Source organism: Candoia aspera, chromosome 1 (assembly GCF_035149785.1).
Source record: "Candoia aspera isolate rCanAsp1 chromosome 1, rCanAsp1.hap2, whole genome shotgun sequence".
NCBI lineage: Eukaryota > Metazoa > Chordata > Lepidosauria > Squamata > Boidae > Candoia > Candoia aspera.
This window is the reverse complement of record NC_086153.1, coordinates 319852599-319873108: the sequence shown is the minus strand read 5'-3', so window position 1 is coordinate 319873108 and position 20510 is coordinate 319852599. Positions and strand designations below refer to the sequence as shown.

The window sequence follows — 20510 nt, the reverse complement described above, 5'->3', positions numbered from 1 at the left end:
TTAACTCCAGCCTTGGATTCCTCAAGGCCAGCTTGTCGCATGATGTGTTCTGCATACAAGTTGAATAGGTAGGGTGAGAGGATACAGCCCTGCCGTACTCCTTTCCCAATCTTAAACCAGTCCGTTGTTCCGTGGTCTGTTCTTACTGTTGCTACTTGGTCGTTATACAGATTCTTCAGGAGGCATACAAGATGACTTGGTATCCCCATACCACTAAGAACTTGCCACAATTTGTTATGGTCCACACAGTCAAAGGCCTTAGAATAGTCAATAAAACAGAAATAGATGTTTTTCTGAAACTCCCTGGCTTTTTCCATTATCCAGCGAAATCCCTGGATAAACTGGCGATAATAATTGCTAAATACAAGGAAACTTTGGAGTTGTCTCCTGGTACGTGGGCGCTCCCACCCCAAAATGGCCTGAATTTTTCCAGGGTCCATCTCAATGCCCTTCTCAGAGATCCTATATCCCAAATAGTCAAGTTGAGTTTTATGAAACTCACATTTGGAAAGTTTAGCAAAAAGTTTGGCATTTCTCAATTTGTTAACCACCTGCCTTACAAGGCGTTCGTGCTCTTCCTCAGTCTCGGTATAAATCAAAACATCATCCAGATACACCGGTACACCTTTAAACAAATGGTCATGTAACACTTCATTTATCAGTTGCATAAACACCCCGGGTGCTCCCGCCAACCCAAAAGGTAAGACCTTATACTGGAAAGAACCCAATGGACAATTAAAAGCAGTCTTCCACTCATCCCCCTCTCTTATGCAGATGCGGAAATAGGCTTCCCGCAAATCCAGCTTTGAGAAGATTTTCCCTTTTGACAGATGTGCTAACATGTCTTTTATTATTGGCAGAGGATACTTGTTTGATATCGAGACAGCATTTAACCCCCTGTAGTCTGTACAGAGTCTTAACGTGCCATCCTTCTTGTCATGGAACAGCACGGGGGCTCTGACTGGAGAGTTCGCTGGCTCGATAAACCCCCTGGCCAAGTTTTTATCAACAAAGTCCCGCAGCACCTCAAGCTCTTTTTGAGTCATTGCATAAATCTTCGGCTTGGGCAGTTGAGCGTTGGGGACCAATTCTATCGCACAGTCAGTTTTTCGATGAGGAGGAAGTTGATGCGCTTCCATCTCCCCAAACACATCAGCAAACTCCTGGTATTTATCCGGTAAGCCCTCCAGTGGTGCTATGCTGAACTGAGGGGTTGCCGCCGCAGCCCTCCCCACTGCAGCAGTAGGAACTCGGTCCGCTGCAGGGCCTTGGTAAAAGCCATCCGAAAAAGTCAGAGTCCTGTGTTCCCAGTTTATGTAGGGGTTTTGTTGGGCCAGCCAGGGAATCCCTAAGATGACTAGGGGATGACCCACAGGTGCTACCACAAACTGTAACCCCTCACGGTGGCTGCCCAATTGCAACGCCACCGTTCCTGTGAAATGAGTCACCGGACCCTCCCCCCCGCAGTTGAACCATCCAGCTCGGTGAAAACCATGGGCTGCTGCAGGGGAAAGCTGGGTAGATCCAAAACAGCCACCACATCGTGGTGCATTAAGCATCGTGAACACCCTGAGTCAATTAACACCCACACCTCAACAGTCTTTGTGCGGGAGCCTAACTTTACCTTCACATTCAGCGTGGGACAATTTGCACTCACCAAAACATCTTCACGCCCGTCTTCCACCACCTGCCCACAGGCGCTTTTCAGAGCAGGTGGCTAGCGTTTCCCGCCGGCTCTTTAAGATCGCTTTCCTCCTCTCCCCCAAAGTAAGGTACCTCCTCAACTTCAGTTTCCGCCTTGGCTGCTTTCATTTTCCTGGGCAGCGAGGGCGATTTGCCCGCCGCTTTTCCAGACCGATCCTCTGCTTTGGCTTTTGGGCAAGCAGCCGCCCTGTGGCCCTCCTTCCCACACCGAAGGCACTGCCCTTTGGCGTAACGCCGCTCCCTCTTCTCCTCCCAGGCACGGTGCCCGGGTTTCCCAGTCATGTCAGTGGGTCGGGGTCCCTTGCTGATCGCCGCGTGTCTTAACGCCCTCTTGCTGTGTGCGAAGGTCTCATGTGCATGTTCAGCCTTCCCTGCCAACTGTATCCATTTGTACAAGGTATCTGGGTTGTCCCTGCCCAACGACCACCTCAGGACCTCCATATTCAGACCCTCTTTAAATTGCTCTATTAAGGTAGACAGGGACCAGTCATCAACCTTCCCAGCCAAAGCCTTAAATTCCAGGGCATAGTCTGCTACGGACAGTTGCCCCTGGCTGAGTTCTTTTAGAGCCCTCTTCGCTCTTTCTTTGGCTAATGGGTCTACAAAGTGTAACTTCAACACCCACACAAATTCTTCAAAATCATCAAGCTCAGGAGTGTCTGCCTCGTTTAACTGAACATACCAGTCAGCAGCCCGCCCCTTTAACTTGTTGGCAATGGCATTTATCTTGGCCCTTTCAGAACAGAAATACAGTCTGAATTCATCCATATAATTCCTTGCATTTGTAAGGAAGAACAACTTAGTTGGATTCCCATCAAATTTGACTGCAAAGTCTTTCACTCCCGCTCCAGGCGGCCCCCTTGCAACATCCGGGTGGTCGGTCTTTCTCTTGGTTACTGGGGATCTCCGCTCTCGAGGAGGGGACCTCGAGATTCTCACTCTGTGAGATTTTGGCTCAGCCCTGTGCCGTCTCCTGCCTCTTTCCAGCGGTGGTGCCGCCGAGGGGGGGTGGAGAAGGGGACGAATACCTGGTGCTTGATTCCCCTCTACTCCTCGCTGGGGGCCCCAGTCCATTGACAGTTTCTTTAACATATATTCCATTGACTCAAACTTTGCCTCCAATAGTCTTATCCTTTCAGGGGTTTGGGAGTCCTCTTTCCCTTGTCCGTCCTGCCACTCCCCCTCCTTCCTCACAACGATTGGGGACATCGGGTACCGCTGCTTCCAGGATGTCTTGGACGTCCCTGGTAGGGGTCCCTGTGCTTCATCCCAGGTGATCAGCTCGCCTGGCGACTCTCCGGTGGTTTCAGGTGCTCTTCTTTCTCCAGCCTCCTCTTCCTCCAGGAATCTCCTGTACCTCTGATAGTTCTTGAGTAGGGTCCCTCTCTATTCTCCTCACCGTGGAATTGGGCTCCCCATCGCTCGTTTCCTCGCTTCCACCGGTTTGGGTTTTAGGTTCAGTCATCGCTAGCTCTACTCCCTCACAAGATAAATCTGGAAAGGGGCTAACGGTAAAACTTTGAGATTCTCAGCTTTATGTAAGGAATGCCTACCTTAATAGACTCAGACTCACAAGCAGGAACTTAATGATATCTGGTTTATTAAAGAATAGTATGCAAATACAGAGAAAGCTGAGAATGAGCAAAAGCGCACCAAATACAAACGAAAAACCCTCGGTGCAAACGTAATCCCTCCCCTCGCCTGACCGTTTCGAATTCCCCACCGCAGGTGCTGGTAACAATTTCTGCTGATGTCCTGGGAAGAAAACCTTGAACACACGAAATAACCCAAACACATTCCATTCAACTATATACAGATAACAAACCCAGGAGAAAGAATCCTCCTCCCCTCCCAACCGAAACACGCATCAGCAAGTTGACATGCGAAACGTTACGATGTACTATGCACATTGAAACGGGGAACATGACAGACACTACTCTGATAGCTGAACATGCAAATGATCTAGAACTCTAGAAATAAACGTTACAAGTTAAAAGCACAGTGAAAAAATGGGACTACAATTAAAGAACACCAAACATATGGTAACAAGTACAGCAACCAGCCTTAGAATTAACGGTGAAGATAATGAAGTAGTGGATAACTTCTGCCTTTTAGGACTGAGTATCAACAGCTAAAGAAATCTGCAGTGAAGAAATACACTGCACACTAGCACTTGGTATGGTAGCAATGAAGACCTTGGAAAAGATAACTCAGATTTCATTATGTGTCTATACCTACAAAGATCAAAATCATGCAGACAATGGTTTTTCCTGTGGCAGTCTATAGAAGTGAAATTTGGACTTTGAAAAAGCAGGATGAAAATAATAATGTTGTTTTTGAACTTTGGTGTTGCTGAAGACTCATGAAAATACCGTAGATAGCCTGGCCTGGGGTTGAAAGATATAATTGGGTGTTATCAGCATATTGATGATTGATTGATTGCTTAATTATGTACCATCAAGTCAGTGTTGACTTTTAATGACCACATAGATAGCTTTTCTCCATGACAATCTGTCCTTAACCTGATCTTTCAGGTCTTCCAGTGGTGCACCCATTGCCACTGTAACTGAGTCCATCCACCTTGCTGCTGGTCATCCTCTTCTTCTCTTTCCTTCCACCTTTCCTAGCATTAGAGCTTCTGTAGAGAGCTAAGTCTTTGCATAATGGTTCCGAAGTAGGATAATTTGAGCCTGGTCATTTGTGCCTGGAGTGAGAACTCTGGTTTGATTTGTTTGATGATCCATTTGTTTGTTTTCTTGGCTGTCCATGGTATTTCCCATAACCATATTCCCACAAGTCGAACATCTGGTGGCAATGAACAAAGGACCGTGCATGATCACCTGCCATGTTTCTGGTATTGCAGCAGGCCCCAAACGCTCAAAGTCCACAGTGCCTTCTTCCCACCACCGGCCTTGGTGATATCACTGGCTTCTTAAGCTTAGTAGGCTCCTCTGACTCCACCAAGCTGCAGATGTGCCAGCCCCAGCACACCACAGGTTGCCTCTGGCCTCTGGAATCCAATACTGCCAACTCTCAGGGCTCCAAAGCCTTTGAGACTTCGGCTCCAGCAAGAGATCCACCTCTTGTGCGCCATCCAGCCTTGCCTGTAGCAGTCAAGGCTTCAGGTGCTTCCAGGGCTTCGTGGAAGACCAGGATGCGGGTGAATGCTATATCAGCATCCTGCCCTCACCTCCCAATATCAGAGGGGTAACTGTCGCAACCACCATGGTTGTGGGCTCCTAGACACAACAAGCATGGCGAAAAATGCCCAAACTCACAGTCACACTGAGCTGCTGGCTAACCGTTAGTCCTTTGGATGACATCTTCTTCACCCAAGCCTTTTTCCTTTATTCTGCCTGTCCTTGTGTCAGAGATATGATAGAGAAAACAATCTGGGATTATTTTAGCTTTTTCATTATTTTAGTGTTGCGACTCACTGATACAGCCTTTCCAGTTGATACTGGTTATCTTGGTCATATTGTTCCATCCTGTTTTAATTTTAATTTCTGGACTTCTATGCCTTCACATTTCTAAGGAAGCAATTTCTTCATGTTGGATTTTCTTCTCTTTGTCATACTTTTTGTTCTCTGTAGCTATCTCTGACTAGTCAACTTTTCCTTGGTTCTTCTCAAAGGCTGTTCTCCTCTCCTTCATTTGATCTGCACTCTTATATATTCAAGAGGTAAGATCTTATTGTTATGTGTAAATTATTATTTATTCAATTGATTGTTTCTCCAATAAATATTTCCCTCTGCAGTATTTTGAAATTCAAGCCTGCAGTTAACATGCAATAAACAAATTTAAAAATTACAGCTAATTGATAAAATCAGCAGTAAAATAATCACGTTGAAAGTTATCACAGCTTGAACAATGTCTGGTGGACCGGTCTGAAAATGCCTTTAGAAGTAAAATCCAGCAAATAGTGGAGGCTGGTAAAAACTGTTAGTGAAATAGGCTTCTTGGTTAAAAAGAAGACATATTAAATCCCATATATTTATTTCCTTGAGACTGCAATTCTAAGCATGTTAAATCTTGGGAATAAGCTCCAGTGGATGCCAGATTTAGTTCTGACTTGCTTGCTTATGAGGATATATAACAGGAGAAAGTATAAAGAAAAAAAAGGCAAAATTAATAATAGCAGTTTTACATTGAAAAGACTATCACTACAATGCACTGTCAAAGATTTGTACCTAAGATGTGAAGTTCTGAGCCATTTTTCCCAAATATATTTTTAAAAAATTAATTTGGCGAAAGGTTTCCTTATTCTGGAATAAATGAAATGGGGCAATAAAATTGGTGTTAGTTTCTCAAAATAAATACTGTGCAAAATGTTTCTCAAAATATATACTGTGAAAATTATTTTCTAAGGCAAAGGATTATTAATGTATAAAAAGCAATGTAAGAAATGGTGCATAAATGTGATGGTGCAAGGCTATAAACATGGAGGGATATAATGAATGGTGTTGGTGTAAAGCATGCTGGGGAATTCTGGGAGTTGAAGTCCATATCTTATAGTTGCTGAGGTTGAGAAACACTGGTGTAAAGGAATTTTAACTATTATCTCTTACTTCAAGCTTTTAATATATTTGCCTTACTATTTCTCATTCCCTTTCTATACTTTGAGTAAAATTGCCTAGCCCCAAAGGGAATATATGGTGGGTATGTAAAATTATTTTCTCAGAATGTGCTAGTTTCTTTGTATAGTGTGGACATATTAAACATTCAGCGTTTGTAGAGTTGATACTGAAATATGCTGCTGGTCCGTAGTAGTGTTTTTGTTGTGATAAAACACTCTCTTTTGTTTATCACAAAAATTGTGGTTTCTAGCTTTTAACTATTACTGTTTCGTAATTCTCAAAATGATGGATTCATTTGGTTTTGGTCTCCAAGTGATTGTACCATGTAGAGAAAGAAAAGCCAACATTTTTGGTCTTTTTTCCTGGGGAGCGGGAGATATCTTTCTTTAAAGTAAAATTAATGTGTTAAGCTTACTGGAAGCTTATCTCCTATTGGAATTAAAACCTAATTAGCTATTATTCCTTTTTAAAACAAATAAACAAAACCAAGCTACTGAATTTCAGTAGGGTTGGGTTTAGAGGGACAAAAACAGGATAGTGGTCCTTGCTGATTAAGCCCCAAAATGCCTGGATATGTGAGTGTGTGTGTGTGTGTGTACACACACACACACACACACACACAGTGGAGGAAAATTTTGCGAAATATTTTATAAAATAGTATTTTGCATTGAAAAAACTGGCAAATGTATCTCCTAACACCTTAAGTTAGGAAAACAATCTGAATTTTCTTCACATGGTATATTTACCAAAACTCTTCCCCCAGAGCAAGTTTTTTGGAAAAGATTATAACACAAATAAATAGAATGGTAAGATGTTTTGTATCTAGGAATTTGTTATAAATCTTGCTCTAATATCTTAAGGCTGTGCCATAGAATGGGTGAAATCCATTATTATTATTATTATTATTATTTACACATCAACGTGAAATCACAGTTGCCAGTTCTTTAACTGGAATCGGATCAAGTTCTTGCCGAGGACCTAGGATGTCATAATGTATTGGTGTAGTATAGTATGTGCGGATCCAAGCAGTGTGGCCTTTTGTAATTGACAGATGGAAATTTTGTCAATGCGCAGATTTTCTAAGTGGCTTTTTGGTATGGCGCCCAGTGTGCCAATAACCACTGGGACCACCACTGCCGGTTTATGCCATAATCTTTTAACTTCGATTTTCAGATCTTGATACTTTGTGATCTTCTCCAATAGATCTTCTTCTATTCTATTATTCCCTGGTATTGCCCCATCAATTATCCACACTTTCTTCTTTTCAACCACAGTTAAATCTGGTGTTATGCACCAAGACTTTATCAGTTTGTATTCAGAAATCCCACAATATTTTAACCTGATTATTTTTGACTACTTTTTCAACTGTATGTTCCCACCAATTTTTCATGACTGGCAGATGTTCCAGTGAATCATTCTGGCGACTGTGTTATGTTGTTGTTTATAGTCAGTTTGTGCAATCTTCTTGAACAAGCTCAGCATATGATCTACTGTTTCTTCTGCTTTTTTGCACAATCTGCACTTCGAATCATTTGATGATTTTTCAATTCTGGCCTTGATTGCATTAGTCCGAATAGCTTGCTGTTGAGCAGCCAAAATCAAGCATCATCATCATCATCATCATTGTTTTATCCTGCCTTTTTATATATAACTTGAGGAGGTGAACATACCTGCCTCCTATTTTCCCCACAACAACAACCTTGTGAGGTGGATTGTGCTGAGAGTGAGTGGTCCAAAGTCACCCAGCCGGCTTTCATGCCAAGGGAAGCCTAGAAGTCACAGTCTCCAGCTTCCTAGGCCAGCATCTGAACCACTACAGCTAAGTGGTGGGAGTATTCACCAATGTCAAAATAACTTCACATTTAAAAAACAAGTCTGATACAGGATTTATTTTAACTTGGAAGCCACTTACAGAGTATAATTCTACATATGGATCTGTACCATATCCAAAGTTAGGTTTCTCTCAACATAACTCTTTAGTACTGTACTGTGTGTTAGTTCTTCCTTGACTTGTTCAGTAAAGGTAGAACTTTAGAGCAGATAGAAACTCTTGTTAATTTTTCATTCTGACTTACGATTCTTTTATACTGACCACTTTTGTTAATGATTGAATGTTGATTTGATTTTAATAATGGTTCTGAAGTGCTAAATTAATAAAAGATTACTTTTACATGTGGCACTAATCTGATGTTACTTTAAAATAAAGTAACTTTATTTTTAAATCTCTTTTCTATTTTTTGCTTTTTTTTCTGCGTTTTTCTTAATTGTGCATTTATATATCTATTAAAATAATTGCAAAAAAAGAATGGATGGGAAGCCCTTTAAAAAGCTGCAAAATCCATTAAAAGAAATTTATTCAGAAAGCAATTTATAAATGATATATTTTGTTTCTGGTAAACTAAAACCAGTTGTTATTCAAATACAAGAAGACTTTAATTTTTAAGCAAATAAAGCGATAAATCCTATCTTATATTAAAAAAGATGTAAGATGTTTCTCCTTTTCGGGAGAGATGGACGGTGATAGAAATTTGAAAAATAAAATAAATTTGGATTTAGAAAGTCTAGATGTTTTTCATTATTAATATAATTAAATGTGGTGGATCTTAGATTATTATGCATATAAATAAAATAATGGAAATTAGAGTGAATTATTTGTAATAACTGCATGTCTACATTTTTATGGATTTACATTTGTGATATTTATATGCTTTGTGTCTTTCTAAAATGAAGCTCTAAAAACATAAACTCATGAAGAGAACGGCTGTCCCATATACTTGAATCAATATAATTCCAATTCTCTATCTGTATCTCTACTTCTACCTCTACCTCTACCTCTACCTCTGTCTCTACTATTTAAGATGATGTCTGTTTCACTGTTTATGATGTTTTTATAATGCTGGAATAGAAACTAAAATGATATTCTGTCCTTTTTTGAGTGACTTCTGTTGCTATAAAATTAATCTGTTTCTGAGTTACGCAGATAGCTATATGTTCCTGCAATAGAATAATACACATATTCCTTGCTGTTGCCATTCATCAAGTAGTCCACATGCAAAGCAGTGGCCTTTATCATGTTAATTACAGGTTTTAAAAATACATTTGCTCCAAATGTATAGTAAGTAGGAAAGACACACCAAGTCTGGTGGGGTGGGATTTTTTTTTTTAAAGGAAGAAGCATATTTGTTAGATCTGTGAAAATTAAGGTTTGTGCTTTATAGGTATGCCTTAACTATATATAATGCACCACTAAATATAGATTGTGAATTGTTTGTTTCCTTCCTATAGCTGTCACTTCTTATGAAGATCTTGGTCTCTTTGCATTTGGTTCACCTGGAAAGGTAATTTCCAATCTCCTCTTGATATGCATACTTGCAATTAATATCCTGAAATGCAAGAAAGCCAAGATACATTTCATCACACTTGAGCATACTCTAAAGTTCAACAGAGCTCCTATATTTACATGGAATAACTGTACACATAAGAAAGAAAATGTCTGTTTATTTAACAAATGTATATAGCAACCCATCTACCCAGTGACCTCTGGGCAGTGAACAAAGATAAAAACACAATCCAATTTACATTCAAAGGAAAACTGGATTGACCCCCTGACACCCCCCCCCATTTATGTTCTTGCACTCTCAGAAAGAATAGAATTTTCTTATATGGATTTTCACATATAATTATAGAGCAGGTGAGCAACTTGTTCAATGTGAAAGGAAATTGAAAATTGCTGTTAGCTGTGCATTGAAATTTCTGTTTCATTGTAGTGGACATGAAATATATCTAGCTATAGCAGTTACTCATCTGATCATAATTGTACAATATTTCAAGAATAATTTTGATTTATCCTTCCATTTTTTAAATCATAATTCTGAAAATAAATTTTAAAAATTGGTGCTATATAGATATCTAGCTTGTTTCCTAATTCAGCAACTTCTGATGGGTTGTTAAATAAATGATTTACATCCAGCAGGGAATGTTTCTGTTGTTATTAAACTAATTTACTGTTTTGGTAGGTTGTTGTGGCCAGTACAATCATCATACAGAACATTGGAGGTAAGGAAAATTCTTCCAGGAATTGAAACACTGAGTGTCCTTCAGAGAGAATGTACACTGAACAGTCCTTAGTGCTGTTATATTGTATATGAAAAACGAAGTAGAAGCAACCCTATTTAGCGCGTTCCCAATTCCAACTATAGAACAATAACGTGGAATATGAAAATTAGACCTTACATTTATCTCATTTATTTGAGATACAAATAATGTTTGAAAACATATTAATTTTGGTGATTAAATAAAAATAGATTGGCTACATTCATTTCATATTTATGACTGCAAATATATTTCCATCCTACTAGTGTTTTCTAAAGGAAAAGGAAGTGGCACAGTCTGTCCCCTTTGGCCTTTCTCATGTAAAATGTCCTGCAGATGTTCTTGTAAATATGTATGTGCAAGGAGTTGCAGAAAGTTCAGCATACTAATTTGCTCCTGCATAATTATGGACTTCAATGTTTTACTTGAAGTGAAGCTGGTTTCAGCTGGCAGGTCTGCAGAAGCCATTACAAAGCTGACAGATTTGCAATGGGAGGTGGGGAGAGGAAGCTTGTGGTCATATATAAGAATATTTGGAGATGTATCAGCTCTTTAATAGATCTCTAGCTCTGTGTGATGTTTGTTCAGTAATCACATGAGACGAAAGGGGTAAAGCAACTTCCTTTTTTTTAAAAAAAGAAAATGTACTAATTAAAACTACCTACTAAGATGGGGAATGAATAATACTTTTTTTAATCTAAATATGCCTCGGGGAAACAGGCTGGTTCCAATATACCTCTAAGCCATTGATTCTCAGACTGTGATCTGTGAACCTGTGCTGGTCATAGACTACCACAGCATCCCCGTATTCAGCAGTCAGAGCCCACTTGCCACCTCAGCTTCTCCCTCCCTGTATCCACCACTGGTGAGTTGGCTGGTCTTTCTGAACTGAAAAGCTTAGTATTCAGAGAATTTTATTGAAAAATATGTTTGACCAGCAAGCTTCTGATAAAAGTTATTATATGGCATGGGGCACACCAAGTACTGTAATTCAAGTAGCAAATATTTCATTTTGCATTAACATTTTAGTTTAAAAAGGCCTTTAAAATGGAGGTGCTAGGAAGGCATTTATAAGTGCAGCTATAAATATTATCTCGCACATTGAAAAAAGCATGAACATGCATTCTCTTCAAGATGAAAATGTTGGGAAAGGGGGTTTATTAAATTGGGTGGTTCCATTTTCCAAACAAACCAGTTCACATTTGCGGAATGTTTTCAAAAACTTTGCCCTGAGCTAGTGATTCTCAAACTGTGGCTCATAACACCCCCTCTGGGGGGTGGGGGGCAGGAGCATGAACAAGTTTGAGGGCAGTTCATGCTCACAAAGTACTGGCAAACTGAGTGTTGGCTTGTCAGGCAGAGTGGGAACAAGGCCTGGTAGCTATCTGGTTGTGCATTTTCAAACTTAGCCCTGAGGGAAGCATGCCTCCCAACCTGAAGAAGGGTGGAATGCCATCTCTGCCCAGCCAGCAGGAACAAGGATGGGCTCCTGGTGCAGACTCTACCAGCCGCTTTCTGCCTTTGGCACCCATTGCTCTGCCATGGGCTGAGATGCAGAAGCTGCTACATTCTCTGCAGAAGTGTCAAGGGCCCTTCCTCATACATTGTCTAGGAGCTGTGCCCAGATGGGGGGTGCTGGTGCAGCAGTATCCTTTCCCCTTTTTCTAGGGCTGTTCTACCCTACACATCCCAAAAGAGTCCCAGTTTCTGCCACAGGTTAGCAGCCATAGTAGGTGGATAAGGGTCTCATGGCTGCACTTCAGTTTGATGCCAATCACGCATAATTGGCAGACTTGAGTATGGGCCAGCTGAAAGGGATAACCCCAGTAGTGCTGGTGAGGGCATTTCTGTCGGCCTCCTGGTAAACTTATGCAGAGCTTGCCAGAGCTTTCTACTGTCCTGGCAACAACTTCTCCTGACATTTTATTCATGGAGGCAGGATCATACAAACTCATCTATTATTTTAAGGGATCATGGTAGTACAAAGTTTGAAAACCACTGCTCTAAGCCTTTAACTGCCGGCTAGTGAAAATTCTTGTCTAAATAGGTTGCAGCACCTGATCTCAAAAAAGCTAAGCAGGTTTGAACACAGTTGTTACTTGGATGAGAGACCACCAGGAAATCCCAGGGGTATATTGGGAAACTGAAGAAACATCCTGGAAAAGGGAAAGGAGACTTCAATATTGTTGTCAAGAAAACCACTTGGAAGTGCCCATGTGATAACCAGGAGCTGAGCTGAGCTTGAAGAACTTCCTATCATGTAGGAAATAGCAACTGTGACATCCATTTTATCTTAAGCTAAGTGACATGACACCTTTATGATTGCATATATTCAAGCCATACTGTCAGTTATTGCTCTCCTTTATGTATATTTAATTTTAGACAGCAATCCCAAGAACTAAGAATTATTATTTGTACTGGTTTTCATTTATGGTACATAGTAAGAAATTAATTCTTCAAATAAATTGAGGATAAGCTGTGAAGGGTCACACCCAGTGCAAAAGCAAATGAAATATAAGTACTTACCCCTCAGTAGGTATCACTTTTAATTCATCACTTCAAATTAATAGGTATCTTGAAAACCCTGGAGGACCCAATTATTGCACACTGTTTGCAACTGAACTGCTTATTACTCTATAATAATTTTGGTTTTCAGAAATTAAATATTTACTATTGGTCTAAACTGATTTCTTTTTGGATTGATTCAGGAAGCAGATCCCATGACTGAAAAATATTGTTTCAGGCTTTCAAAGTGCATCAGTCATTTTGATGGACAATACAAAGAACCAATCTATAGCAGCATTTTACTAACTCATTGTCCTGATTGTACTTCTCCCTCAATATTTCATTTCCCCCCACACAAATTTTATCATGTTTGTTCAGTGACTGTAATTTCCATATGATACTAAAGTTATATGTATTTGACGCTTACAACATTCTAATGCTTACCTATGAAAGCTTCAGCACCTGCTTTGCAAAGTTTCCCCCACTCTTTCCTTTGAAGGGCAGGGTTGTCTGTTTTGGAAAGTAATACAACTGAGGTTTTAGCAATTTGGTTTGTGTGTGAGAATATATATCCAATAAATTTTCCTTCTGACTAAGTATCTCATATGAGTGGCATGGAAAAGAAAAAAAAAAGTCATCTTGCTATGATGGTTTAAGGTGAGGGACTCAATCACAAGAGAGAGGGAGATGGAGGGAGGCCTCAAGTGCTTCTGATTATTTGGTTCACATTCTTGGAGATCATTGAAAACATCTAATTGTATAGGAGAGGTATCTTATTGCTTACCCTATTGCTTGTCTTCTGTCCTCTATAAAAAGAATGCAGAAGAGACTTACCTTCATTGCCAAGATGCAGGTAAGAAAAGGCAGGGTTTCAGTTGCATGGTTGTGTCTGCCATCTTGATGTTTTGACCCTGTTCCTATGGACACCCCTGCCAAGACAGGGGTGTCCATTGGCCTCAAGATAACAAGGAAAGCCTTCGTAAATTGAAGGTTATTAATTTTCTGCTCATCCTCTTTGCCATTAATGCAGCATAAATTGTTATTAGAAGATAAATAGTTTGGTAACCTTTATGATTTATATGGCAAGCTGGAATAGGATGAAGACAAGGAACTGGGAAGAAGGAAGGAAGGAAGGAAGGAAGGAAGGAAGGAAGGAAGGAAGGAAGGAAGGAAGGAAGGAAGGAAGGAAGGAAGGAAGGAAGGAAGGAAGGAAGGAAGGAAGGAAGGAAGGAAGGAAGGAAGGAAGGAAGGAAGGAAGGAAGGAAGGAAGGAAGGAAGGAAGGAAGGAAGGAAGGAAGGGGATTAATTGACATTATAGATTTAAAATACTTCAGAAAACATTTTAATTTAAAATACCAAGATTGGAAGACCAACAAAGCATGGTGTGGAGTAATATCTCAACAGATCTAACCCCTGATAATTAAGTTCTTAAAACACATTTTTTTTCATATAACACATTTTAAAAATGGCTAGTCCAAGGAATTAGACAAACACTGTGAAGAAAGCTGGAAGCAGGGCTTTTTCCTTCTCCACAGTACATAATTGCAAGTACATATGAAATAAACAGACACCTAAAGCCGAGCAAAGATCACCAATCTCTGCCATGAGGCATCCGTTGCATGGTAAACGTCGGCCTGATTTAATCTTTGAAGTACCTTCCGTATTTTCCACAAGTATTGAATGTTTACAGAGAGATTTAGGCTAATTTGAGTGCTCACCCCATCAGCAGAAGCTTTCTGTGTTTGGCCAGAAAGCTAATTACCCTTATGTTCTAAACTGAGGATTTCCAGCTCTGTTTTAATTGAGGCAAGTTTGACATCTCCTAGTTGAATAATTTGGGACCATTAAGACATGTTGTATTTTCCTTTTATAATGTAGTAAATAGTCCAGGATGTTTTTAGAATTGTATAAAGAGTGGTCAGTTGTTGTTTTTAAAGAAATGATTAATGGGCTTGGTTACAGGCTGCATTATTCAATCTATATAAATTGTGTAGTCTAAATAGTGTTAGAAGAAAAGGGTTTAATTAAAAATATTTCTGAATTTGGGAACTAACTGGGAATATGTCAAGTATTATTTCAAATAATGCAAAGGATATTCTGTGCCAAATCCTGTGGAGTCAAGATTGTTTGTTAGTTTGTCCACGTAAAGAGCATTTTCATCTAGGTTCTGCTCCATGGATTCTGCTTGGCACTGCAAGAGGATCCTTAAGACAGAGAATCTCATTTGTTTGATCGGTGAGCTGAGACAAGTAAATATGGTTCAACTTTATAGTTCCCCAGGTGTCAAAGAATAGGATTGACCTTTCCCACAAAGTCATTGGGGCAACCACAGAGAGGGCAAATCACTTTGCAAGTTAAATATCCATATGATTGGTAATAGGAGTGATAGAGTCTAAAAATGTTCATATGGCTGCTTGCTGAAATAAAATTCTATATAGTGCTTTCTCAGATTGTTTCACAAAGTTCTGCATAATAATAATAACATGGACCAAACCAATTGGTTAGGAACAACTAGCCAGAGGGAATGCGGTTCATTCTTTCCATCCACCAGATGTTTTTAAAGGTGTCTTGCCAACACTTCAGTAAAGAAAGAGCAATCCCATGAACTCTCTGACAACTCCTTACGTGTTAGAAACATATCCTCCTTTTGTCACCAAATTGAAATGTTGGCATTGATCTCTTGTTTGTAGACAGAGTAATTAAGAAAAGCTGGAGCCAAGACTGTATGATTGTGAAGCTTTAAAAACAAAAACTGCTTTGTGTGTGTCAGCATTGTGCAAACCGACGGTGAAGTGATGCATATACCACATCTTCTGAACTATATTTTTATATTTGTTTTACTATTCTTACATACTTACATACAAGCCAGCTCATGTGACTCCAGGCATTTTGCAATAATAAGACAGAAAATACAGAAAGCAATCATTTCAAGTCAAAACTTTGCAATAAATATAAAGAATCACATGGCAGTCCATTCATAATAGTCAACAAAAACCATAAAAATTTTCCACTGAATGCTGAACTTAATAATATGGTCTTTGCTGCCTTGGAGAATACTAGCAGGGAGGGTGCAAGGCATAGATTCAGAGACAGGGTATTCTAACGCAAGGGGAGGGGGGAGGCATTGTAGAAAAGCTTGTCTTCAGGGCCACATCCCTCTGATTTGCTTTAGGGATGGGACCCCAAGTTTTGCCTCCATATGTGTACATTCAGGCCAGGCAAATTCCACTTGGAGGAGACAGTCCCTGTGGTATTGTGGACCTACGCTTTATAGGTCAAAACCAGCAGTTTGAATTGGACACAAAAACCTAGGGATATGATCAGAGAATAGGCATTACATTACATTAGCAGTTCATGCCTGCTAGCAACCAATTGGTACAATTATATTTTCTGGGTCATTTTCAAAGATAGTCCTAAGACAGCATGTTATAGTACTCTAATAATGAGATGCTGAGGGGTGAATTAAAGTTGTCAGTGCTTCATAATCCACAATTGGCATGTTAACGTAAGCTGGGCAAAGCCCCCACCCCACCCCCCAGCTGCAGTTTCTACTTCTTAATTCAGCAGGCACTGAGAGTGCATGAGGATAGTTGAATTGCAGGCAGGCTGTTCGTTCAAGGGAGGGCAATCTAATGTATCACTAGGGCTGTTTCTGAGTTAAGACATTTCTAGACAAACAGCAACTCCATCTTGCTGAGCTTAAGCTTGAACCTCTAGATCTTGGGTTAGGATTTTTAAAATGTGTCCTGATTGGCCTGGGGTGGCAGTGTAAAGTTGAATATCATTAGTATGGTGAAACAGGTACCTGTGACATGGACAATGTTACCTCTGTCATGATGTCCATTGTTATCTGGTCCACTCCTTGAAGAAGTCATCTTCTTCAAGAAAGATGATGAAGAGCACATCTGGCCGAGCATGTGTAAGAGCCCACATTATGGATTACATGTGGCGGTAGGTGTGGAAAAACAGTTATTTCTCCACTTTTATTGCTTCTGCTGATAGTCTTCCAGCATGCCTTTTCCAGGTGATTGTTCTTTACTGTCCTGAATATGAGCAATGTTATCTGCAAAGAGTTTGGATACTTCATCTTTTTTTTAAATTACAAGTTAATGGCCATTTTATGTAGTACTGAGGTCAAACCCTGTGTGTATATACATTATCATACTTGCTCCTTGTCCAAACATAATAAAATGCAATATGATGCTACATGTTGATCTTTTACATTCTTATCTGTAGATAACAAAGTTTTTAATTTATATATTTGCAATGCTTCTTGATGTAACACATTTGTTGGAGCTTTAAAAAAGTACTTGAGCATTTCTCTTATGTACATGCATATATTCCACCAAATGAAACCCAGAAACCCAGATACAGTGAAGATGAATAAACCCTAACCCTTACCGTAATAACAAACTCAGTCTTTCTCCTCCTCCTAAAATCTCAACTGCTGCCATTTCTCCCCAGTCGACAATTGCTGTTAACTGCAAATCTCAGTCCAGCTTATGTATATGTGGTGATCATGGTAACAATGATGATGATAAAAGTAATGATAATAGACTCATAGATTTGAAGGAGCCATTCAAACTATTAAGTCCAATCTTCCTACTCAGCACAGGAATCTAATATTCTCTGAGTAATCAATTCCATTGTTGAACTGTTCTTACTAGGAAGTTTTTTCTAACATTCGGTTGGAATTTCCTTTCTTGTCACTTTGGACCATTATTTTTTGTCTTGAATTCTGGCACAACAGAGAGAAGATCTCAATCATGTTGTGCCTAATATTCCTTCAGATATTTATTTATTTATTTTTCAAATTTCTATCACCACCCATCTCTATTTGAAGAATGCTCCCCTGTACTCCCTCAATCTTCTCTTGTCAAGGCTAAGCATTCCCAGTTCTTTCTGTTCATAGGACAGGTTCTAATCCCCTGATCACCCTCATTGCCCTTCTTCAAACCTGTTCCAGTTTCTCTGAATCCTTCTTCAAGAGTGGTGCACAGATCTGACCAATACAGAATAAAGTGGAATTGTTATATCCCATGATTTGGATGCATGTTTTTGTTGATGCAATCTATAATTATATTTTTGCAACTACATCACAGTGCTGAGTTATCTTTAGTTTCTTTTTTGTTCCTTTTATTTTGTACATATCAGGAAAAACAAAACTATTTTGCTGTTCTTAGCATCTTTTGCCAGCCTTAGCTGGTTCTGAGCATGAGCTTTGCTGATACTCTCTCTACTCTTTCAGTCTATTCTTACTCTGTGTCCTGTCCCTCTTTCTGCCTCCTATATCTCTTTTTTTTTGTTGCTTTGTTTTCTGATCTTCACCATGCTTTTTGTACAGCCATATTAGCTTTCTCTGCTGTCCTCCATTTTTTCCCTTCATTTGAATTATTTGCCATTATGTTATCTTCATTTTTAGAAACTCTCTCAACACTCCTTTTCCCATTAACTTCTGTATTATGGATTCTGTTTATCATTGTCCTGAGTTTAGTAAAATATGCTTATTTTGAAGTCCGAAATGCACATTTGACTATACTCAGTTTTAGTTTGCCTTTGAGTCAAGAACTCCAATATTATGTGTTTTCCCCAATTTATCCACTATTCCCATTTTATTTATTAAGTCTTCCTTACTGTTTAGTATCAGGTCAAGCACAGTAAATCCTCTTGTATGTTAACCTCTAAAGGAGAAAGTTGTCAGGAAATAAGTTAGGAATTTCCTGGAAGAACCAAGCTTGGCAGAGATGGTGTTCCAGCAGATGTAAGGAAAGATCAGCAGTTTGCTTTTGCAAAGCATGATTCACATCTTTTGCTTGGTTGACTGGACAATAGTAGACTAACAATAGTATTACTTCCACTTATTGTAATCCAAATGCTGACTACAATATCACTAAGTTAATTCAGTTGGGTTTTTAAGCAGATGTGAATACTTTTACCATCAATTCAACTTCTCATACCTTTCTGTTGTGTCTGTCTTTCTGAACTAATTGCACCTTTCAATTGCTTTATATCAGTCATAGTAGGTTCCATTATATCTGTTATATTTGCCTTCCTGTACTCAGTTTGAGAGGGATCTGCAAGCTTCAGAAAATATAAAATGTTTTGGACCTTGTGAAAGTACAGGACAACTTTACTGTTCATTAAAGGCAACCCAAGGTTTTTCAGGGTTCTCCATGAGTCCAAAAAAATGGTGCCTCTACTTATTAAAGTTAAGATGGCTCTTAATCAGTGGCACTATTTTTCATGCTCACATGGAAGGGAAAAGGGGAAATCTTAAGTAAAACCATCATTGCTTAATAAATAAATAACAATAAACATTAACAAAGTTGTATTAAGTTGGCTTAATAACCCAAGAGAATAGTCCTTCAAAATTAGATTCATGTTTGTTGTTATTAAAATCATTGTAGATGCTTTATGCTTTTTCTCTGGAGTACTCAGGACAATTAATAGAGGTTCCTTGGTATAGCGGCCCATCCTGGTAGCTTACAGGATCAGATCTGCTTAGCTTCGGAAACAGAATTACAACCTGTACCTACAAATCAGCTTCTGATCTATGGAAATAAGCTAATTGCTGCAGCCTCAAAGGTTTTTTTCCCCTCTAATTCCATTACTGAAAAAAATTATCATTGCACACTAAGTTGCTGGAGGGTTGTCTAAGTCTCCCTGAGTCTCCATGAGATATATGGTAGGATTGTGGTGGTTTATGTGAAATCAGTTTGGGGCAGTTGAATGGGAGTTGCACAGGAAACCCAACCCCCATCCACATTTACCAGTTTAGAATTCTAAATAGTAAATGGGAAAGCAGACATTTTGACCCTGAGCCATGTTGGGAAACAAACTTAATTGATGCCATATTTGACATACTGATCCTATGCATTAGAGAGATGGTGAATGTATTCAAAATTGCCAGGAGCAAAGTGCAACAGGCTTAACATTCCCATGTCTCAGCTGTAGAATTTGGGGATAAGGAAATTTTTTGCTTTCACCAAGCCCACTGAATATACAGTATGTGGGCTATGAGCCTCCCATTTGCAATCTTTAACTCATTTGCTCACCTTTCATCACAAGGGCTTAGACTATTACCTGGTTTCAGTGACAACTGTGCAACATGGAAAGTAATAGTATAATGAAAGCTGAATTAGACAGACTTTAGGTTGGAGTGCACTAGTCCTAAAAGCTAATAAAGAAGCACCGATACCCCTCATGTTTGCAAACAGTAAAAGATGTCATGAATCCACAGGGAGTGGAACAGATAATACATAGCATTAAGCAAGGATTTTTTAAAACTGTTTTGTTGAGTGAATTAAAGCGGCCTGATTAGCATATGGATGGATTTACCTATCATGCTAAGACAAAGGCAAACAAAGCAAATTTAAGATCATACATAAATCAGGCCATTGTGAAGCTCGGAGGACAGATACATTAGACCAAACTGATTTGATCCAGCATTCCGTCGCCAATAGCAACCAGTCCAGTGTTTGCCTATAAAACTTTCATCTGTGAACCTACATGGAAGCCAAAAGCATCTTGAAACAAGAGCTAATTTGTAGGTTTATAGGTTAACATTCCATCTTCAACAACACATTGATAATTATTATTTAAAATTACACATAAAGGGAAGTTAAGTTCTGA

The 20510-nt window shown here is 39.4% G+C and overlaps 1 protein-coding gene across 5 annotated transcripts in view; it reads left to right on the top strand.

Annotated features, from left to right (window-relative positions):
- The window catches only part of SLC38A6 (solute carrier family 38 member 6), a 76322-nt gene that overhangs the window by 19362 nt on the left and 36450 nt on the right, over window positions 1–20510 (top strand). For all 5 annotated transcript variants that reach the window (XM_063290448.1, XM_063290447.1, XM_063290446.1 and 2 more), the window contains 2 exons: window positions 9567–9619; window positions 10298–10337. In XM_063290448.1, coding sequence (XP_063146518.1) covers window positions 9567–9619; window positions 10298–10337 — 93 coding nt within the window. The remainder of the gene's footprint in view (window positions 1–9566; window positions 9620–10297; window positions 10338–20510) is intronic.